Genomic DNA, 23,796 nt, shown 5'->3' on the forward strand with positions numbered 1-23,796 from the left:
ACAAGATTGTGAAATTTCTGGATATTTGAGGTGGGGTTTTGAGGGACCATACAAAATTTAGTGAGGAGTGTTTAGGGGAAGGGAGTTGCAGAAGCAGCAAACTGTGGAATAGACAAAAAGAGGGCATAAGATGGGCTAGTCAGGTGTAAACTATGGATGGTCTTTATCTGTGTCTGAACAAACCCTGTGCCTAATCATCACTGCCTGTCCTGTCTTCTGATTGCATCCACTACCTGTCTTGCTGTGTAATCTCACTGTGTTCATACGTGTGTGGACTGCAAGGATGAGGTGCCAGCTACTGGCAGAACTGATGTGAATGGGATTTTGGACCAGCAACCAAAGTCAGATGGTGGGAGTGGTGCAGGTGCCCCTGATGTGTGATGTGAGGATCTGGAGCAAGAGAGTCTCAGCTTCAGCTAGTGGGATGGGACCATGGTTTACCATGCCTGGCGGTGGGAATGGCTTTGTCTAAAACCTAAACTCAGGTAGAGCAGAATTAGGGGTAATGTGTATTTAGCAGTCTGTGTTCACAGAAAGTGATAGAAAAGATCGCTAAGTAAAAAGTGGTTCCCAAATATCTGTTTCTTCGTTTATGTGATTTCTAGAACAAATAAATTTACTGATCTTTATATAAAATTTAAACAAGGTATCAAGTTTAGCATTTTATGTAAATAAAATAAAATACTTTAAGTCCACATTTATTTGCATTCATCAAACTTAAAAATAGGTTGAGGAAAAGCACATAAAAATCCATGCTACTTTTTTGATTCAGGTTTTAATTTTCTGTTAATTTCTGCATTGTACATTTCTTAAATGCTCTTTGACTTTGTCTTATCTGTTTTTTTGTTTTGCTTTTTTGCAGATAGCTACTCAGATCTCTGTACTGATTGCTAAAGTTGCCAGGGTGGACTGCCCAAGGCAATGGCCGGAACTTATACCCACTCTTGTAGAATCTGTGAAGGTGCAGGATGATCTTCAACAGCACAGAGCACTGCTTACCTTTTATCATGTTACAAAGACCCTGTCATCCAAACGGCTTGCTGCAGATAGAAAACTTTTCTATGATGTAAATAATCCTTACCTTCTCCTGAGCTTAGCTGGCAGGGCATTAATGGCATGTCAGTGGGCTTGAATGTCTGCCCTTGAAACAGAAATGCTGGTTGTATTATGAAATAACTGAAAGTCAGTTTCTAGGTGAAATGTTTTTGGAATATTTATTAATTTTTCATGCAGCTGGAGTGTTCTTATCTTGATTTGTGTAAAGAAGCAGAGTTTCATCTACAGAACAATATCTGCATATCAGCCTTATCGTGCCATACAACAGATCTTACTTTATGTGAATTTATGGTGTTTTTTGGAAGTCTACTCTGGATTTATAATTCATTATAGTCTTTAAAAAATACTGGGTTGTAGACTTCCATGCTACTGTATTTTTGGTTTTATCATCAGTGGGAATATGTTTGCATTTTTTTCCAGACCAACTCTCTGGGTTAATCAAAAGGCAAGATGGCAATGCAAATCTTGTCTCATGGAGCTTACATTCTCCCTTGTAAGAATCTGGTGATTAAAACACAGATTTAACTTCTGTTGTAGGCTATGCATCTCCAAACCCATTTGGAGTTAGGTAACAATGTAGTACAGTTAACTGAATTTAGTGAGTTAAACATCTTTTCCAAACACGTTACATTTGCATTTTCAAAATTTTATTTTATTCCTCCATTTTAAAGAGCTTCTAAAGCACAAAAAATTAAGACTATTTATGGAGGTTTACCTATTTATCCATATAGAAAAAAGTTTTGTCTGTGTGATCATGAAGGTGAAATTTTAATTGCCAGGAGTCCAAGGCATTGAGGACTGACTCCTGTAAATAGGACCTTTACTGACTTTTACTCAGCCAAAAGAATCAAATAAACAGGTCATGTGCTTTTTATTCCATTGATGGGATATAGCAGACTGAGTGCGGATTTTCTTAATTATGAAGTTGTCAAGTGCTGCCATAACTGAGTGAGAAATTCTTTATCTTCTGTTTATAATTCAGATATCTTTATCAGACAAGCACCATTTAGGAACTGTAACATAAATTAAGTTTGAGATTTATTTTCAACAAAATAAAGTTAGTTTTGTTGTAGGCGTTGTTCAAGACTGTTTTTATTAGAGAGAGGTGTGTAACTGCTGTGTCCCAGAGTAAGCTGATTCAGATATTAACTATACTGTAAGACAGACAGTTTAAGTCTTATGGGAGAAGAGGTGAGGAGGAAAGCGGCTTGTTTTTTGAACCTTCATACCATATTATACACCAGCAGTTGTATTTAATGAAAACCAGGTAAGAAAGTAGCCTTAAATAGTTATCTTTGACATTAGAGTCATAGACCCAAGTACTCAGGGAAACCACTGGATCTTTCAAAACATCTTGAAATTAGGACAAGGTATTTTTCTGGAAAACATTTTTGGATCAGTACAACTCAGTAAACAAAGCAGCAAATTAAACATTGTGGCCTGTGATATAGAAGAAGATGGAGTAAATAATTTAACAGTAGGCATTGACCTTTAAAATTTAGGGATTTATTTTGCTATGACAAAGTTCAGGAAATATATTCTTGATCTTTCTTCCTTTTGCAGCTTACATCAAGTATTTATAGCTTTGCATGTTCCTTGTGGAATCATCATACAGATACATTCCTACAGCAGATTTGTGCGGGGAATGAAGCTGCAGCTGCAAATTCACTAGAAAGGACCTTGTTGTCATTGAAAGGTAATAATATAGAATGGTATTAAATATAAAGAATCAAATAACTTTCTTCACAGTGAATGAGTAGGAGTTCTTTGGTCAATAGTTCACATTCTCTAACAAAGCCAAGCCCACTGGGAAAACCAGTAATCTTGGTTTATTTTACCTGTACCTTTAGCAAGGCAGAAGGAGGATTTCTCATATGGAAGGGGGAGACAGTAGTCTTGTATGCACCACTTCCCAGTATGCACCCTTCCAATGTGCTTGTTGTAAGAAGTCAAAGTCTAGGAGGTGAGAAAGTGGAGGGCGTAACAGGATGCTTTTTTACGTGCGTTGTAATTTGGGCTTGCATGTCTTTAAGCACTTACTTGGTGAAACTAAGCTACGAGTTTAATTCCATTAAGTTCACCTTGTGTCCCGTGAAGAGCTAACCTTAGAAGTTTATCTTTAGGTTGATGCTCAAATGCTTATCTGTGGAGTAAATACATATCCTCACTGTACTTTGTGGCTTTGAAGAATTGAGATGTCCATGTGCCTTGCTTGCAATGTAGACAATACCTGTCTTGAATTGTTTCACAAAGTGCAGCATGCAGCTTTTCTATATTGCTGGCAATACAGAACTGAGAGAATTATAAGATGGCTTGCTTGACTGTACTTGGCCCTTTTCCTACTCTAGAATCATTCGGAGATTGAATACTTACAGTTTTTACAGAATTCTTCTTGATTCAGTAATTCTTGGAGTTCTCTTCATTGTTTTACACAATATACTGAATTTTAAAGTAATTTCAACAAGGTTAATGTTAGATATGGATGAGGCACCCAGGGACCTGAAATTAAGTGTAATTTTTAAAATGTAGACTTGGAAGAAAGTCACAGCAACTGAATTGTAATTGTGGTTTGTTGAAACAAGAGCTGATAAATAGCTATGAAAGTAATTTTTTTTTCCTAGTGCTTCGGAAACTAACAGTTCATGGCTTTGTAGAACCTCACTGGAATGCAGAGGTGATGGTAAGTGACATGTATATATTTCTAGTTCTAGATTAGAAATCTTTTGTGATGATTTCAGATGTCAGAGCTATGTTTGAAAATTGTTGAAGGACACACATTTTTGTTGTGTAAAGGAAGATCAAGCAATGTGCTCTCAAAGTTGTCCTTAGTCAAAGCTGTCAGATCTTAGGTAGATCCTAAACACTGTGACACTAGTGGCATGATGTTTAAAAGAAAAAAGGTACCCCTTCCAATTTACACATCACATGATGGTGACACCACTGTTTCTCACTGAAAGATGTCTTACATATACTCTCCCCCCTACCTCATGTAAAAGCGTATTTTCATTTAGTGGTGAATGTGATGCCGTATTTGTTCTATCACATCCATCTACTGATGGAATTTTTTTGGTTGAGATAAAAGCCTGTGGTACGCAGCCCATGGAGAGGGGAGGGTCGGACAAAGAAACTCAGGCACCTTCCTTAACCCTGTTCTGCTGGATGAGTTGAGTATCTGCGTCCTATGTCCTCAGCTAGGAGGCTGAGAACAGGATAGGACTGGATAAGCATATTTTAAAGCATATGTCTATAGTTACCTATCCCTTCTTCTACTAGAGGTGCTGTTTGTGTAGTATTAATAAGGTCAGTTTGGATCATCTATGAAGTCTGCTTCCTAGGTAATTATTAATTTCACGAGGAAATTGTTTGTCCAAAATAATGAAATAGGTTAAAAGCGATGAGGTTGAGTCTGAGCTGGTACCATATCTGAACTTCCTTCAGTTTGACACAACTTTGTTTTTATAATACAGTGCAAACCAAGCTTCATCCTTAAAAGACATGTATACTTTCGTTTTTCAGGGTTTTCTACATGCTGTATTTGAACGGCTGAAACAGTTTCTGGAGTGTAGTAAGTATTTGGATATTTTTTGTTGTATTTGTTGTTAAACATTGGAAGCTGGATAAAAACAATGCAGTTTAGAGCACTATCAATAGAGCATTTAGGTGCAAGATACGTTTTTATAAGTGCAAAGCTATTACTTTAAATCTTGCTGAAACTATCAGAGAAGAATTCAGTAAAAGTGTCTTTTGTTATAAACAGACTAAAATCCCACCAAAATTATATTTGGTGTCATAATGCTAATGGGAGAAAAATCTTAAGTCATGGATTGACAAGGTATCTATATTAAAATATGGAGCTGCTACTAAAACCCAGATCATCTTGAGTTTTCCTCTTTGGGAGAGTTCTATGTTGTTTCTTTTTCCAGTAGTTATATATTTTGGTATATGTCAAATGGGAAATAAAAACCATATTCAAATCTTAGTTGTTTGTAACTGAAAAAGTAGTACTCTGAGACAGGCAACCACAGGTTAACACAGTTGACAGAATCAGAAGCGTAATTGGCAGGTGTTAGTGCTTTTGCAGGGAAGTTACCTGAAGCAAGCAAAAAGGAGATGTTTGACAGTGTTACATCTGAACTCACTCCACCTTCCTTGTTTGTACACTTGTAATAGATCTGATGTGAGCTGTTCAGTCCTTTGAAGCCTGCCAAACCATTATTTTAGGATTTGTTCTTGTTTTCCAAGAACAAATGTCTAAACTGAGTAGAAAGAATTTTTTTGATATAAGTTATGTATAATTTTAATATTTTCAATTTTGATGAGGTTCCTTGGCTTAGGAGCCTGTACTCAGGTAAGAGGGACCGATCTGGACTTAGAGCCTTATTTTTAGAAGAGATGGAAACAACCACTGTTTGCCCCTTTTGCTATACTGTAATCAGGTTCTTTCTGGCCCTTCCTTCATTTTTTACAAGATAGGTGCCTAGTTTGAGTCGACTGAATTGAAGGCCATCCCGTCCTGAAGTTTGGTGGTTATTATAGTCCCCTAGAATATGAGGACCCATGGGGTTTGAGTGTCCTAAGGCAAGAACTGAACTGAACCTTCCCATTTCCACTTTTCTAAGCAATAAGTTGTTTTGCAAAAGCAGGTACACCTACCTTACGGGATTAGTGTTTACATTTATTATACCATGGGTTTTGCCTATATGACTTCATTATGGCACTTTCTGTTTTTTTCTTTTTCCCTAAAATCTTTATCTATTTTTTTTGTTTTGTTCCTTTTTTGTCTTTTAATTTAGAGTGTTTTCTAGTGTCTATAATAAAATATTCTTTAAAGTGGAGTTTTTACAAAAATGCATAATGTTATGCCACTCTTAATTTTATCAAAAGGAACTTAACAAATGTTATGCAATAACATTATAGTATACATGCAATAACAGAATAGTTTTATTAAAAGGACATTTTCATATTTTTAGTACTGATTTACTTTTTTCCTGTACTAGCATTTGCTTCATTGCATTCATTGCTATCATTAAATATTCTGTAATGATGTCCTGATTGTTGTAACCTGATCAAGTACAGTGAATTTCACTGCAGCTGAGAGAAATGGTTAAAGTTTATTTTTTTTTTTCCTGGTGCTCATTACCTTGAATTTGACTTTGAATATATTCTACCATAGAACTTTTTTCTGGCTGACATAATGCCTGAACTACAGTAAAAATAAGTTCTTTTCCGGTGTTAATTTTCTAAAACTTAGCTACCCAGAAAGAAAAGGAAAGGCTGAAAAATGATAGTTGTTAAATGTCTGATTTACCAGGTAGAAGTATAAGAGCAGAAAACATATGCAGGGATCGTCTAGAAAAGACTATAATTCTGTTCACTAAAGTGGTAAGTAAATTCTCCTTTCAGTTACTGAATATTTTATAGTTCTGGAGGAGCAGTCCCCATTGAGATATATATGTGCCTTGAAGTGAATACATTTCAGATCTTTTAAAGAAATGGAAGGTACCACAACTTAAAACTTCTTTGTTATGAAATGTATTTTTGAAGAAAAGGGTGTCTGTTTACTCATGCTGATGTGGATTGCAACCGTGAAGAATACATTTCCTTAGCTCAAACAAAATTAAGTGCATTCCATAAGTAAATTATTTAGGTAGAATTTTGCTCAAAGAAGCATTCTGGAAGTTTTGCTAAAACAATGGTAAGGGTACTGAGGAATAAAGAAGAGAAACTGGCCACTCTTATCAAAAGGAACTTAACAAAAAACTCTCTTACCCCTCTGCGACTTTTGTATTGCGTAGTACATTTGGAGTTGTCAGCTAACTCTGTGTTCATTAAGTGCATATATTATTGGAAGGCAATTTTAGCATTGTCACTTGCTCTGTTTTTTGTTTTGAAGTTAAAAACCTACAGGGTTCCCATTGTTTTCAGATTCTATTTAGGGGCCATGGATGTGTTTTAAATATACCAGCCTAATTATCGGAAGGGGAAGGCACCCATCAGCTTCACCAAAATTGAACTGAAGATGCTACAACCCAATATTTTTAATCTTTGTCATAGTACTTACATTGCAAAAGTGCATCTTTTTTTGCAGACATGAAGAGAAAATACACTTGATTAATAGATACTCTACCGTGTAGAAATTTGGATGCAAGAATTTTTGCAATAGTAGAGGAGATTAAAGCAATCCACCAGTGCATTTTAAATGGGGAGTTGGAAAAGCTAAGTTGAGAAAGCTTGTACTGCAGTGAAGGAGGAGGAAAAAAAAAGTCTTATTCCACATGCCTCTTTTACTTAAAACAGTTCTAGTAAGGATGAATTATCTGCTGAAATGTTCACCATTTCAAGTATGCCTAATCTATTTTATTTACTTCTAGCAATCTGGTCTAGTTGAAAATGAGTTTGTTCCTCAAACTTAAGAAAGAAGTGATTTTGAACTGAAGTCAAGAATCTTGGTGTTAAATAATGCTTCATTAACCATTGATACTGATCTCTTTCTAATCTCCTGTCTGTGTTCAGTTTTCTATAATTTTATATAAGTTGACACTTGTTTTTGATAACTAGTTTACTAAAGCATTTAATAAAACTTACACAGAAAGTGTTTTGATTTCTCTTTCTTGCTTTTCTACTTCTTTTTTTAGCTTTTGGACTTCCTAGATCAACATCCTTTTTCGTTCACTGCTTTGATTCAGAGATCATTGGAGTTCTCTGTGAGCTATGTTTTCACAGAAGCTGGTGAAGGAATTGTATTTGAGCAGTTTATTGTACAATGCATGAATCTCATTAAGATGATTGTAAAAAATTATGCATATAAGCCATCCAAAAATATTGAAGGTACTGCTGCTATTTACTAAAACCACTTTTTGTGTCTTGAGAAACATTTTACTAGCTATTCCCAACAGTATAACTCCTTTATGAATGTCTTAATAATTAGTAAGGCTTCGGTCTCTTTTAAAAAAGTATTAATTTATATAGATGGTGACTTGCCAAAGAAAATTTAAATACAAAAGGATCTTGAATATCTTTTCTTTTTTGATTGTTTTAGTTTTCATTGAACTAATTTTAAAAAGTATTGTGGTATAGAATTTGGTTTATTTTCATCAACTAGTTTGTTGCATCTTTCCTTTGGGATATGTTTGATAAAATTATGTATTTGCTGTAGTTAACTAATACCAGCACTCTGAAATACAGAAACACAGTGGATTTGAGATGCAGTTGAATATAAAACAGTTTATATATTCTGTTTTGTAGGACTGTGTTTCATTTTGAAAATTCATACACTGCTGAATGTTCAAATTAAAAAACCACCACAATCTTCCACATGAACTTGACATGTCTCAATGACTTGATAAAAATTAGCATTCTCTTTCTAAATCGGAAACAAAAAGGTTCCATGAGCATGTCAGAAAAGATTACACAAATCCAGTGTTTAAAATTCTTCAAAATATGATGTATTTCAGAGTTACTCCATAATTTTACAATACCCTAAGTCTATTGATTATTAACAGTAATTTTTGCTTGCAAAAGTACATAGTGAGCTTTGAGTTTCGAAATGTAGTCACTTGAAACAAGAGGAATATAGCAAATTTTAGTGAAAATTTGACTTTTTGAGAATGGTGTGATTACAAAAAAATGTAAAACAGAAAATTTATTTTTCTCAATTTGACTGACATATAGTGTTTGTGTTGGTTGTACAGCATGCAGTATTTGTCTTTATTGCTGGTTTTTTAACCAATATTAACTCCTAAAAATCCCAAGTGATTTCTAAGATTGTATTTGGATAAACTTTCTGAATAGGTATAAATGGAACTTTCTTAGAGTTCTGTGTGCTTTTAAATTCAGTAATGCTAAAAAAAAAATGTAAGTGCCCAAGGGAGGAGGTAAACAGTTTTTCTTCTCATCTACCTAGTAGCCGAAAGCATAAATACCGTGTGAAGTCCTGACAACCCTTCAGTCTAATTGTGCTGTCAGAGAACTCTCTTAAAAGTAGATTAATTTGGGAGTTCAACTTGATTCTAAAAAAGTACCACCCGAAAGTGTGTTAAAGTCTGTCATGAAAATAATTTTTTTTCTCAGAGGATAAAAGTGTTTTATTTATTGATTTCTTTCTAGTTTTACTAGACTAGTGTTTGATCATTAAGCCACTTTAATGATTACGATAATAATTTGGAGTTTTCTGTTTTATTTCAGACAGCAGTCCTGAAACTCTTGAAGCGCATAAGATAAAGACAGCTTTTTTCACATACCCAACACTAATGGAAATATGTCGGAGATTAGTCACTCACTATTTCTTGCTGACGAAGGAAGAATTGACTATGTGGGAAGAAGATCCAGAAAGCTTCAGTAAGAAACATGGTGTATTGTTGGTTGCAGTTTTATTAGATATTGGTATAAATGTTTCATATCAGCATTGTCTCTACAAATTGTCTACTGCAAATATTGAGGATTTTATTTCTACAGTCTTATATGGGCAAACGTTCCCTCTAGAGATTTCTTTCATAACAACAGATTTATCAGTACTCTATGATACCCTCATATACAAACACCAAACTTTATTTGAACCATAGTTGAAATAATACTTTTTTCTTTCTTTGTGAAATAATAGCTGTAGAAGAGACAGGAGGAGATTCTTGGAAGTACAGTCTCAGAGTAAGTGTTTCAATCTGAAAGAAAACCATTAAACATTCCTGAATGCATTTCTTGATAGTCTTGTAACCAAGAGAGGTGATACCTGCTCAAAAGATGGTGCTTTTTAAAAAAAATCTTAAGGAAATTTCTTTAGAATTAGTAAAAATTAACTTTGCTCCTGTATCACTGTTCAAACATGCTGAAACACACTGGAAACTATGCACTTGATATTTTAGGAGGGAGAGAAAAGGAGTTGGCTTCAGCGTTTGTATTATGTAGTATCTGATGGTGGTTAAAACCAGTAGACGTTGTCTCTTCTTTGAACTGATGTTATCACTTATGACTTTATTAATAGACATGATGAATGAAGATGGCTTCAGATGATATATATTTAAATATATTTAAGTATATTTAATTATATTAGTTATTAGTTAATTTAGTTCAGATCAGAAGTATGTTGTTATAATGAATCTCCCAATTATCACTGCTGTGATTTGCTTTGCAGAGTGATCTCAAAGTTTATTTACTGGATTACTTTAATTTTAAAACTGAAAACCCCAACCTTGTGCGTCTAGTGTGTTCCAGCTGTAAATGGGTATTTAGTCCAAATCACTCAGCTAGAGTGACATACCGACAATATGATCACTGGCTACTCAACACCAGCTGTGTCACTCCACAGATTCATTGTTCTTCTGCTACAGAATTGGCTGATACAGATGCAGCCATCAAACTCTTCATAGAAGAGTTAAACATAATGTATAGTAGGAAGAATGGTGTTTTATAGAGTGCTAATTTTGTTACAGTATATCATGTTTTAAATTATGACCTTTAGTGCAAGATATTCGGCACTTGAAATTTTAACATAAAATGTATTTGAGTTGCCTTTAATAGATTCTAAACCACGTTTTAATTTTTCAGCCATGCACAGAAGTTCTTTTTATTGATATTTTCCATGAATATAATCAGATCCTTACCCCAGTGCTTTTAGAAATGGTTCACAGTCTACAAGGTAAGTTCTTTAAAAAATAAAGGAAGTGTAAAATGTAGAATTCTTTACATTTGCTTTTGTGAACAGTTAAACAATTCTACCTTGTAATATCTGATTTTATATAGTGCGTTCACTCTGTATTTTTGAAAGGACATGTTAATCTTTTAGAATTATTTCTAAACCTGCAATAAGGAAAATGCAGTGTGTGTCTAGGAGGAGGAAATCCTAAGGACTTTTTACTTTTCATCATAACTATTTTAGATGACTGACAAAGATTGGGACGTTTCTGCTTTCATGAGGTTCCAGGCTTTCTTGAGAGTGGTCCATGAGCTTAATGAATTCTGTAGGTTGTTTTTTGTCAGGAACTTCCTGTTCAGATGTTGCAAGGCAGTTCATGCTGTGTCTCTGCCAAAATCCTGGGGGGAAAAGAAACTTTTAAAGAAAAAATTTGTTATGCTGTTATTTTGGAGAGTCTAGAGGACTTTCCAGATCTGAAGAATCTGCTTTAAGTATTTGTTTTCTGTATGAAGACTGAAGTATTCATAGCTGAGGAACGTTTCACATTTTCTTTCTGTTTTACTGTATGATTCTTTGCCCCCAAATTAAGTTTTATAATGGCTAGGAAAGATAAGTGGGAATAGCTTTTTTTTCTCCCTGTAATTTCAGCTTACGTTATTTCCCCAGGTTGTATCTTAGCTGACTTACAATATTTTGTATTTGATCTGACCAGGATGGATCATTACATTCTATTTAAATAAATAGCCATTTTCTGAGGATGGTTTCTGACTTCACAGAATCTCTTCATAAAATACTTTGTATAGATAGGTTTTTAGATGGTTTGCTGTGCTGTGATACTGGGAATAGTAAAAAGTTCCTTACAACAGAGTTGACAGTTAATGTGTTTTCCAAAAATTACAAGCATATCAATAGTATTAATACTACCATGCTAAAGGTACACCTCTTTTTTTTTTTTCTCTTCTGAGGCCCCTATTAGCCACTTCTGCATGTTTTCAACTTGAGGTTAGCTGTTGAAGTACTAGATGATAAGTATTCATTAATTCTTAAAATTTTGGAAAATCTTAACTTATATGCTGTACATTTACATGCACATATATATACACATATATATACACACACACATATATATATATACAAATATATATACACACACATATATATAAAGTACATGGAACTACATCTAGGACCCTGTTGGAAATATTACTATGTAGTTGACAGTCATCTGCAATTTGCAGGTTTTGAATCTGTTTGTTTTAAATACCTGCTTCTGACTTAAATGTATGTTGGTACTAGAAAGGTTAATCTCCAAAGTAGTAAGTCAAAAATAGGGTGTGAAAGCAGAGATTTGATTCTAGTATATTAACTAAAGCAAGCATCAAAACTGAAATGACTGAAATTGTAAATGAAAGAAAAGCAGCAAAACAGTCTTAATTCATGGCTTACTTACATAGAGCATATAAGTGCAAAGTTGCTTGCCTTCCTTCTTTTAGTGACTTTTTTCTTTATTTTAACTTTGGCTTGTAGGATCTACCAACATAGAAGATACCAATGCTATACTGATCAAAGATGCTGGTAAATTTTTCTTTACGTTTGAAGTAACAGAGCCACTTTTGTGTATATGTTTGTGTTCTTAAAAATTGCATGAAGAATTTGCAAGATTTTTTAAAAACATTTGGAAAGTGGGACATAAATCCTGATTCTCCTTTCAGTTGATGTCAGTCTGCACTTTTCAAAATGCTTATGCAAAGATATGATGCTCTTTGGCTTTTTTTGGGAAAAAACCCTTAGACAATCTCTTTACTGTCCTGTCCTTTCTACTCTGCAACTAAATAACCTTCAGTGCCTCCATGGAGATACTCTGTTCATTTTACAAGTAAGAAGATTTTATAGCAAAAGAACAAAATTGTTTCTGATGGAATCTAACATCCTTGGTGTTAGAATAAGATCCTCATTGTTCTTTCAGCTTCTGGCTATTTTCAAAACTCTGAGCTTTCTTCTGTAATGTCTTTCTTGTACTGAAATTTCCTCCAGAGTTCCTTTCACTGTGGTCTGATAAAGCTTTCTAAAGAAAAATAGGCTTTAGTTTTGGTTTTTTTATTATGCTCGGGTTATCAAAAATGCGGTTTGACTCTCAAATTAATCTGATTATTTAGTATTAAAAAATGAACATTTAAGCAAACAATAAGCATAACTATTGTTTTTCCCCAGTGTATAATGCGGTTGGACTCGCTGCTTATGAACTATTTGATAGTGTGGATTTTGATCAGTGGTTTAAAAATCAACTATTAGCAGAACTACAAGTTTCTCATGACAGGTAAACATCTTGGGGTTTTATACCTTAATCATTTAAATATGAACTTTTGATACAAATCTGATAATATATAATGTCTAATAATTGCAGAGTTGAAAAATATTCAACCTTTAAACATATCCACTAAATGAGCAGAGGTATGAAAATACATACAGATAACTGTTACAGTCATTGAAGTGACATAGTTCTTAACACTTTATGTTTAAATTACTATATGGTGGATACTTCCAGGTTCTGGAAAAGTACATTAAGTCTGTCCTCTTGCATATATTTGACTTGACTAAACCTTCTCAGGACAACCACTTGCTCATTTAAAGAAAGATATTTAGGCCTTTGGAGAGTTCTTCAGGCAACAAAGTCCAACTGAAATCTGTGGAAATAATCTCTGTAAAACTATAGTTTAGACAAAATAGTGATTTTTTTCTTCTGTTATTTTAAATACAAGCCTTCTGTAACTCACTTCAGTTAGTTTTGCCAACAATAAAGAGGGGAAGTAAGGATTTGGGTTATGTTGTGAAGTGTGAATAATTACAGGCTGGTTCTACATGAAGATTTTTATACAGTCCATCTGCTGTGATTTTTCTTTCTAACCAGGGTCCCCTTCACTTGGATGGCCTTCACATGAGTACTTTTTTAGTTTAGTGGATGTCATAGGGTATTCTGAAAAATCAGTGTTGGCATCTCAGTACAGGCTGAACTGGCCCTCTTTAAAACTGTCTAGAAGACAGAGTTCCTCCTGTTCCTCAAACTGTCACTCTTTCCCCAGGGGAAAGGACAGTGACACTACTGTTCAGTGCTAATTCACCCTTTGAATAAGTATGTCCTGTTTTTCTTAACAGAGTCATTAACAGTGACCCTAATGTCCTTTGAAGACTGTTACTATGTTTTCTTCTACATTTGCAATTCATCTTACCAGATGTAATTTTTATCTGAAACATCAACTAATTTGTTTCTTTATACACTTAGGAGTTACTATAAATTTTAAATGATTTCTACGGTGAGTTGCTAATCAGCTTTTTTATTTCCAAATGCCAGTTATAAAAACTTTATTTACAGATAGAGTTCAGTTTCATGTAAAATGGAAGATCCTGTTAAATTTACAGATATTAAAATGCTTTTCATAACAATATACTTAAAAAAAATTTAACTACTTACTTTTGGATGTATAGCCTTATGCCTGTGTCACAGAATAATTGCCACAGTTGTTTACCTTCTGTCTCCTAATGTTTTTATTTTTTTTCTCATTAGACTATTTTTTTAACTAAGATTTCAGCCTCACCTGGCTATCTCCAATTGGTCAAGTACTCTAATGTTTAGGCTAAATGTCAGAAGAGCAGGAAAAAATGAGAGATCTTTTGTATAAGATTGATCATTTGCTGCTACGCCCCACCATCAGCAATCTCCAAATAAAGCTGCCATGGTATTTGTAATACATGCTGGCTTTGGCATTTTTATGTTATTCACTCATAAAGCATAAGTAAAACTAACTGACCAAAGTGTTCTGTTGTTGATACAATTGTATTGCAGTCAGAAGACTGCATTTGGTATTTGTTGTATCCCAGGATGAAATTCCTGTGGAGACAGAAGCTTGCAGTAGAAATTATCCAGAAGTTTGAAGCATTATTTGCTTGAACTGCTTATATTGCTTTCAATATTGGAGACCACCATGACAATAAGGGAGACAGTGTTAGTGGTTTGAATGGAGTTCTGCTTTAATAGCCACTTCAGGAATACATGTGCAGTTCAGATAAAGTGGGTTGGAGGGTATGATCTGCTCTCCCTCAGGGGTTAGCATGGTTGCTCACAAATTGGTTGATGTTTGGGAACAAAAATTTTTGTGTTGTCAGCTTTGAGCATGGAGTGTGTGGTGTTTTGTTTTCATCGAATTTTCCATTATCTGTTGATAGTAAACCTGCCAACCATGACCATATCGGTAGAAGAAATATGGGATGAATATAAAAGTATTCTTAAGGATTTTTAGAAACATTGCATTGCCAAATTTGTCGCTTGCCATGATGCTTAGTTTTGTACTGATTAAGGAGAAACTTTTCCACAGTATGAAAGTAGTTTTCTGCATACAATTTTTTTTGCAACAATTCACTTGTAAAACAATATCTCCTGCTGAGAGAGAAAGTTACGATGTGACATTTAGTAATTTAGTATCAAGCAAAATACTTTTGACTTGAATATCTGATGCTGTCCAGACTCCTTAAAGATACTGTTCTATGGCTATTGCAACAGAAGCTGCCTTATTTTGGAATATGATCACTTTTCCCATGTGAGCTTTAGGTCTACCAGGCTCAGTAGCGGACCTATGCTTAGCCAGTGTATGTGCTCTTCTTCTAAAAACTAATGTTCTAAGAGGTGAGCTTTTCCCAGAAGAAGTGAACATAGAAAAAGTAGAACCTCAAAATTGAGCATGTATGAGCAGAAGAATTTTTAGGACCTTCAATAATTACAGAAACCCAAACCCCAAAAGAACCCACAAAAAAGTAAACCAAACGAAAAACCCCAAACCAAATAAAACCAAAACACCCAACCCCCCCACAAAAAAATGAAAAGCATGCTGTCTTTACTAGGGAGAGAGAGAGAAAGAATATAGAGATGCAAGTAAGGTGTACAGATTGAACAATAGATAACACCAAAGCTGAAAATCCTTGCTGGCAGCAGTTACGTACTTACATCATTTAAAACTTTTCTTTACGTGATTGTGTTTCCAAAACCATCCAACTCAAATCTCAAGAAAAGTACTTAGGTTTTTTTTTAATATTCTGATTTTTACAAGGTTAAGTGTAAAAAGTACCATTCTAAAAGTAGTAAAAATTGTATCATCAGATTCTTGAACAAATAGAAGGTGTTATTAAGGCAATGTCTTGTGAAAGTTATGCTACAGCATGCATTATTCCTGCTTCATTGCCACTCAGTAAATATCAAACAGCACTGGACTGTTACTCCTCATTAGTTTTGTGTTCCAGTCTAATGAACTGCTATGTACATTCTGCTTCCATAACTTTCAGGTTCTCTGAAGATGGTCTTTGTTTATAATCTCGTGGTTATGGGAATTTTTAATAAAACACATTTATTAAATGTAGAGAAGCCTCAATAACTCCCAGTTTAAATTGCTTCTTGATGGCTTACAAGGTAGAAGGTCATCAAATGAAAAGTATGTTTATGATAACAATAATTTGTTAGTTAAAATCCTCTGAATAGGGTTCATCTTCCCTAACTTTATACATCTGCAAGTTAAACATATAAATCGGAGTTACATGATCACCGGAGAAAAACAGCAGCTCTGTAAAATGCTTTTCTCAATCACTGTTGTTCTGGTTTGTTCTTACCATTGACTCTAAAGCTGTTTGATTTGCACCCTTGTTGTGGCAGTAGTGCAAGATTAGGTAATGTCACTTCTTAGAATAGTTTTAGTCTGGTGACATGAACTACTTTGACAGTTGCTGTAATGCAGTCCTTAAGTTTGCATTTTTAAATTGCATTGACCTATAATTTTTGAGCATAGAAAGAATGCCAAAGAAATTGCTGGAAGCTGTGGTCCAAGCAGTAGATGCCATGTTGGCAGTAATAAATGTAACATTTCTTTTCTTTTCTTTTTTTTAACTGGTGTGCTATGTGCAGAATAAACTGTGTCTCTAGTGAGACATTCAAGATTTAGTCATTTAGGATGAAAATTAACCTTTTCAGGCTAAGCTGGTGTCTCCTGTGCCTCCTTATGAAGAATTTTGGTGAAAAAGATTTCTGCACTAACAGGTCTTGACAAACTGAATCTCTTAATTGTTTTGGATAATAACATTTTCATCATAATCCTTGGATTTCTTTTTCATCGAAGTATTCTGTAACATCAAGTGTAATGAGGTAACAAACGCGATTTTTTTTCTCCTACTTTTAAAGGTATAAACCAATACGCCGACGAGTAATATGGCTGATTGGACAGTGGATTTCTGTAAAATTCAAATCAGACTTGAGACCTGTTTTATATGAAGCAATTCGTAACTTACTTCAAGACCGTGACTTAGTGGTAAGTATAAATAACTGTTTTGGATTAAACATTTGTTTTGTAAAACATAAATACCATACCTTGTGTAAACTTGATTGAAAATTTCATAACATCATGTTAAAGTCTGTTGTGTCTTTCAAAAGATAAACCATTGGGAAGATTTGGTGATGTTTAATTGTGGAGATGTTGAACAGTAATGTCAAAAACATTAAACAAGCGCTGAAGATGTTCAGTAAGTGATGACTTTGGTGGGAAAATGAATTGCAAGAGCAGCAGTCTCTTTCTTTAAAAAGAAAGTTGTGAAATGTCCTTTAATAATTTATAAACAAAGGGAGACTTTGTGTAGATAAACCAGTGTTATTCTATGACTAGTCCTTGCAGTATACAGTACTGATTGAGTGCACCCTCAGCAAGTTCACAGATGACACCAAGCTGGGCAGGCCTGTTGGTTGGCTGGAGGGTAGGAAGGCTCTGGAGAGGATCTGGACAGGCTAGATCAATGGGCTGAGGCCAGTGGTATGAGGTTCAATGAGACCAAGTGCTGAGTTCTGCATTTGGGTCACAATAACCCCAGGCAGCGCTACAGGCTGGGGGAGAAGTGGCTGGAAAGCTGAAGAGCGGAAAAGGACGTGGGGATGCCAGTCAACAACAGCTGAATGTGAGCGAGCAGTGTGCCCAGGTGGCCAAGAAGGCCAGTGGCCTCTTGGCTTGGATGAAAAATACTGTGGCCAGCAGGACCAGGGCAATGACTGTCCCTCTGTACTGGGCACTGGTGAGGCTGCACCTTGAGTCCTGTGTCCAGTTCTAGGCCCCTCACTACAACAAAGACATTGAAGCGCTGAAGCATGTCCAGAGAAGGGCAAGGAAGCTGTTGAAGGATGTAGAGAGTAAGTCATCTGAGAAGTGACTGAGGGAGCTGGGGTTGTTTATCCAGGAAAAAATGAGGCTCAGGGGAGACTTTATCAGATAGTTCTTTACAACTATGTGAAAGGAGGTTGTAGCCAGGTGAGGGTTGACCTCTTCTCCCAGGCAACTAGTAGTGTCAGGAGAAGAGAAAATATGCCTCAAACTGCAGCAGGGGAGGTTCAGGTTGGACATCAAGAAGAATTTCTTCACAGAAAGGGTTGTCAGGCATTGGAACAGGTAGAGTCACCATGCCTGGAAACGTTCAAGTGATGTGTGGATATGGCAGTTAGGGACATGGTTTAATGATAGTGGTGCTAGTTTGATGATTGGAGTAGATGATCTTGGAGGTCTTTTTCATATGTAATGATTCTGTGATTCTCTGCTTCTATGGATATTTAAGCATTAAAGTTATCTGCTAGCAGGGTATGATAAATGGCATTGGTTGCTATCCTGCTTGAGTACAACTCTGTTGGTTTAAGCTACAACTTCAGTTTACCAGCAGGTGAGATTGAGTTGAGAAGCTTGTTTTGCTATTGCTTATTTTTTTATTTTTAAACAAACAGAGCTAGCAGCTCACAAAAAAACCCCCAAATAATCTTAGCTAGTTTAGTAGGTACATATCAGTTGGTAATTGGCAGTCATAACAGTTATTTCTGTGATTCCAGACAGCTTTAGCAGAGCAGGATGTGTTTCTGTGTCAACTGTTTTTAGTTAATGCATTTTTAAGCATCTGAACATCTACCAGGAAGAACAATCTAACTTGTTGAGTTTGTTTGATTCTGTGCTTCTTTGTTTACAACAAGCCATGAGATAATTCCAAGTTAAACTCCTCCTCTGTTGCTAGAGTTTTTATTACAGGCTGGATAGAATTAAACAAGAACATATCTTACTTGTCCTTCATGAACGTTTTGCCTGAGTGGTTTCTCCAATTTCTACCACTTTAGCAATGCCAAATAAAATGTAAAGTGTACTAAAATGAAAGCAAAAGAAAATGAGTTTAACTAACTGCATTTCTTAGAGGATGACAGAACACAGAGAATTATTCAACTGCCAAAACATCAACTGATTTGATATTGTCAGGTATTAGGTCAATAATCAAAATGTTTAATGGACATATGCATTAGGCTTTTGACTTTTGCCTTTCAGGTCCGTATCGAGACAGCAACAACACTGAAGTTAAATATCCTTTTCTTTGCAAAGATGTTTGATTAGTTCTTAATTCAGAGTTACTAGAAAATAAGCAATTTTAAATTTATTACCAAATTGCTCATATTATAATTTTTGTGTATCCATGAAATACTTGCTTATTTGAGTTTTGTATCCATCTGCAATCTGTATTATTTTTCCTTAATGATTGTTCACCTGTAGATGACTTTGAATTCAGAACTGAACAGTTCTTACCGGTAAGAGCATTTATATATTCCGGAGAGTAGATAAATCCATAGAGAAAAGCAGGAAAAAATATTTTCCAATTTCATTTTAAACTACATTATTTAATAATTGGGAGTGTGTGTGTCGGGGGTGTATATGTATGTGTTATTTTTTCAGTCTTCATAGACCAATATTTTAACTTATACTGCTGCTGTTAAGATTGCTAATGTGCAATACGATGACATACAATTCAGAACATTTTAGTATTACAGCAATCACAACTTCATAGCAGTGTGTTTAATACTGTATATACTATGTGTTAACAGACAGTAAGTTTCTTTTTGCTAAGAGAGTATTAATACTGTATCTAACAAATATGTCTCCACACCAATGTGGCTTTCCTGTGTGCCTGTTTCACGCTACTTTCCAACCTGCTATTTCATAAAAATACTAATTACAAATGTTTGGTTAAAATAGTCCCCAAAAACCACAGACTTTCTCAATCTCCTATATTTGTGTTCTATACAGTGGTCATTACTGTTGTCATGAAGTAAATAGTTATAAGTACAGCAAAGATTTACTGTGATCACTCAAATTTAGCAGGTGTTTCTCATTTGATTATGACTTCCGTGTAGATTTCAACTCTCTTGAGAACAAATAAAACAAAAATGCAGAGTGCATTTAGACTGTAAATATTGGAATTGTTTTAAGATGTCTTTTTCAGCTCAATATTTAAATTTATCTACTGGCCCAAAGCTTTGCTTTGACATTAACAAAGTGCTCCTTCTGGAGAGACAGCCTATTTTACCTGTGAAGTCATGTTTACACTTACCAAAGTGTGAAAATGGTGTGTAGTCAAACTGATCATGTTTGAACTGTTATGTAAGAGTATATCTGAATTTTTTTACCTTGCTTAGGCAATGATTGCCTAATGTGCATTTTTCAAAATGAAAGAGTAACATTTTGCACACATTCAAAGTGTTTTTCAAAGTCTATGGATGTCTTAGAGTTGTAAGCATACATTGGAAAATTACCGATTCATGTCACTAATTGTATTTTTGATGGTCTAATCTGTAGTTCTTTATTTTTCTTTTAGTACCTGGAATCCATGTTTATGCTGCTCTTTCAGCTACTACAGGAAGTAACACAATGTGACACTAAAATGCATGTTCTTCATGTTCTGTCTTGCGTGATTGAAAGAGTCAATATGCAGGTATTTTTTTTATATACTTCGGTGTTAGCTTTGTCGTAAGAACACAGGGGAAGACTTGGTGTGAAAGAAAATGGAAAAAAAGTTAATAGACTTGTTATTGTTGTCATAGCTGCCTGCATTGTTTGCATTCCTCTTTTCTCTTTTCAATTTAACCTTTTGGGTTAAATGTTCTGCTCAGTTGTTACTATTCTTTAGTTACTATGTATTTTTTGTATTGACTCATCTTTTTTAGTACAGAAGGGTTTTAGCAGCTTGTCTTATGGTCTTTCTTGCAATTTTGGATTTTATTTGTGATTTAATCTAATTGTCTCATCATAGATCTGTATTTGTGATTTATTCTAATTGTCTCATCATAGATCTGAACTAATATTTTATTTAATCTTATGTGTTAAAGGAGACATTTGGGGAACAAAATGCTTTGCACTCCTAGGCACGGTGCAGTTAAATTTGTAGTTTCTCATTGGTGCTGATATGGGTCACAGTTGCCTATACACCACTCTCCTTAACTTCCTGAAAAGTTTCAAATTCACGTTATGTTAATGTTAAAGTATGTTCTTCAGCTTATACATAAAGAAATTGAAGATGGTTTTGCAGAATTAAAGAATCAATAGTTGATTGCTTTTGTCTCAGGTTTTGTTGTGGGTTTTTTTCCCCAATATTAAGGAGAAAGATAATGTGTGTTTTTGAGCTTATCTCCTCATTCTACAAATAGTCCTGTCTAAGAGCCAAATGAAGCTTTCGTAATTGTCCCTTGCAGAAGAAGTCAACATGACAGTAGGTTTCCCAGATTTCTCTGCATTTCAGATCAGCTAGAGATGCAGCATTAAAAAGAAGTTGAGAAAGAACCCTTGAATCTGTTTAGGTTAATTCATAATTAAATACTTTAGAAGACAAATAGATTAACCCTTTAGTATTGAAGAGCATAATAGAAAAAATAGAAATAATAGAAAATAATAGAAAAAATGTACATTAGGACAGATCTCTGGAAGTTATGAAGTCTAACCCCTGCTCAAAGGACAGATGACTTTAGAGGTTATTCAGCTTTTTTTGGGGGGATGTTTCTGGTCTTAGAAAATTCTATTGTTTAGGAATCCTATCTCAGTGAAGAATATATTACTATGAAAATATCACTGGTTATCAAATTGTAAGTATTTTTTGTGTTCCATTTACTACTTAAGCCTGGTTGCTGTGCACAAATATCACTAAGTAATTTGTTCTTTTTGAACTACTCTGCAGTCAGAAGTTACTTCAGTCACAGCGTAAAGAATATGGTGTTTTAGAAAGAGGAAAGAGGAGTAAATTAAAGCAAACTTGGTATTTTTACTGTGACAAAAGCAGCTATTATATTTTTTGAGAAACTATGCTGAGGATAAATTAATAGACTTGTTTACACATTAAGAAACCAATTTGTGTTCTGAACTTCAGATACGACCATATGTAGGATGTTTGGTTCAGTATTTACCACTCCTTTGGAAGCAGAGTGAGGAGCACAACATGCTACGATGTGCCATTCTAACCACCCTAATCCATCTCGTCCAAGTAAGGAATCAGTCATGTCAATGTTGCCAGTATCTCCTACAGTTCTTTCTTAATAATAAAACAATACATGGTTACTGCAAAATCCGTGCTGTTAACTACTTCTTTACCACAGACTGTATGCCATCCTGTCTTCTCCAACCCTTCCTGCATCTCAAGAAAGTTATAGTAGGACTAGCAAAGATCAAGAGAAGTGCTCTGAGGATGTAGGACAGTGTCCATACAGGACAGTCTTGAACTTGGGGAAATGGATGACTAAGAGGATGGTATCATACAAGTTAACAGTGGCGAGGAAGTGGAAAGGGAATGACTAAACATTAGAGTGAGAGGAGAAATAAGGGTTTCTTTAAAAGTGGAGTAAGTTTAAACAAGAGGAAATATATTTTTACCATAAACAAATTGTAGATATTCTTGGGTTTGGCTCATGTGAAGTGTAAAAATATATGTATTTTTGTATACAAAAGGTATTTCTCTTTGTGTTAGACAAATTTATGGAAGATTCTTTTAAGGTAAATTTGTTTAAATAAGAAACCTTAACTTAGAAATATCAAATAATTTTAAATTAACCATTTTCAAAATATAGGAATTATGCAAATTCATGCAAATTCATCAGTTCTTCTTAAGTAGTAATATTACAACATGTTGTAATGCTGTTCAATAATTGGCAGTTCCCAGTTTAAGAATTCTTTTCCTTTTAGGATTAGTTCTAATTTAGTATTAGTTTGACAGTAGTTCTATTTAGCTTATTTTTAAAAATTGGGTTTTCTTTTTAAGTGATTGCTAAGAAATTCTTTACTCTGCATTCTTGGGAAGAAATCTTTACATATGACTCATGGATCATTTAAAAAATAAATCACTGTCATCGATCTGTGAATCTTTGTGTAACTAAGAAAACAAACCCTTCTCTTGATTCTTAGAATATGTCAAATGATTTCATGTGCAGTAAGGTCAAAGAGTAGTTCTTTTCTTGATCTGTAAAACATTCAGCATTTAGTCATGTAGTATTTATTAGACTTGTGACTCTTCCAAGAAAGAGAATGACCAGTGAATGTTTTAGAAATGTATATTGTTTCTCTTAGAGACAAACAATATGCAGATTATTGATAAGAGAATTGTTTTCAAAAAGCATATAATTTTCTCAAAACGTGTTGAGAGAAAGCTTACGAGTATCAGAGTATTTTGTTGTTTGTTGTATGAAATGAATGTGAGTTCAACCTTTGATTTCTTGAATGCACGTTTACTTGTGAACATAACAGCATTGCAGATCTTTTCCAGTGCTATTCTTTATGCTTGATTTGAGGTTTTTGACATATTTTACATTTCTTATTTATTTTCATAGGGACTGGGAGCAGACAGCAAAAATCTCTATCCTTTTCTACTTCCAGTTATTCAGCTAAGTACAGATGTTTCTCAGCCTCCACATGTCTATCTTCTGGAAGATGGTTTAGAGCTGTGGTAAGAATTTTTTCTAGCAGTTTGTAATTTTAAAACAATTATTTTTGTACCCACAGAAGAAAAAATTGTAAAAAACTTTGAATATTAAAATTTATATGTTCTTGTTACCTTACCTTGACTTCATTTATATTACACTTTTTCTCAGAAGACATGAGAGTAGGAAGTTAATAAAAGAAACACAATTAAATAGCTGAGTACATAATTAATTTTCAGACATTTGATAGTGAAGATACAGTTCTGTAATGATAATGAACAGGAAAACAAAAAGTCTAGACTCACTGCAATGTGCGTGCTAAACTAACAATTTGATA

At 34.5% G+C, this 23,796-nt stretch overlaps 1 protein-coding gene across 3 annotated transcripts in view; it reads left to right on the forward strand.

The window, feature by feature from the left end:
- IPO11 (importin 11) overlaps positions 1-23,796 on the forward strand; it is a 77,208-nt gene that overhangs the window by 16,457 nt on the left and 36,955 nt on the right. For all 3 annotated transcript variants that reach the window (XR_010426855.1, XM_064642378.1, XM_064642377.1), the window contains 17 exons: positions 863-1,066; positions 2,620-2,752; positions 3,678-3,736; positions 4,573-4,621; positions 6,368-6,438; positions 7,692-7,884; positions 9,241-9,393; positions 9,656-9,699; positions 10,597-10,687; positions 12,209-12,256; positions 12,893-12,998; positions 16,899-17,025; positions 19,057-19,090; positions 19,273-19,313; positions 20,378-20,494; positions 21,920-22,033; positions 23,370-23,485. Coding sequence is in view for 2 of the 3 variants with exons in the window: in XM_064642378.1 (XP_064498448.1) it covers positions 863-1,066; positions 2,620-2,752; positions 3,678-3,736; positions 4,573-4,621; positions 6,368-6,438; positions 7,692-7,884; positions 9,241-9,393; positions 9,656-9,699; positions 10,597-10,687; positions 12,209-12,256; positions 12,893-12,998; positions 16,899-17,025; positions 19,057-19,090; positions 19,273-19,313; positions 20,378-20,494; positions 21,920-22,033; positions 23,370-23,485 (1,700 nt within the window). In the remaining variant the exon portion in view is untranslated. The remainder of the gene's footprint in view (positions 1-862; positions 1,067-2,619; positions 2,753-3,677; positions 3,737-4,572; positions 4,622-6,367; positions 6,439-7,691; positions 7,885-9,240; positions 9,394-9,655; positions 9,700-10,596; positions 10,688-12,208; positions 12,257-12,892; positions 12,999-16,898; positions 17,026-19,056; positions 19,091-19,272; positions 19,314-20,377; positions 20,495-21,919; positions 22,034-23,369; positions 23,486-23,796) is intronic.

This window comes from Pseudopipra pipra, chromosome Z (assembly GCF_036250125.1).
Source record: "Pseudopipra pipra isolate bDixPip1 chromosome Z, bDixPip1.hap1, whole genome shotgun sequence".
NCBI classification, from domain to species: domain Eukaryota; kingdom Metazoa; phylum Chordata; class Aves; order Passeriformes; family Pipridae; genus Pseudopipra; species Pseudopipra pipra.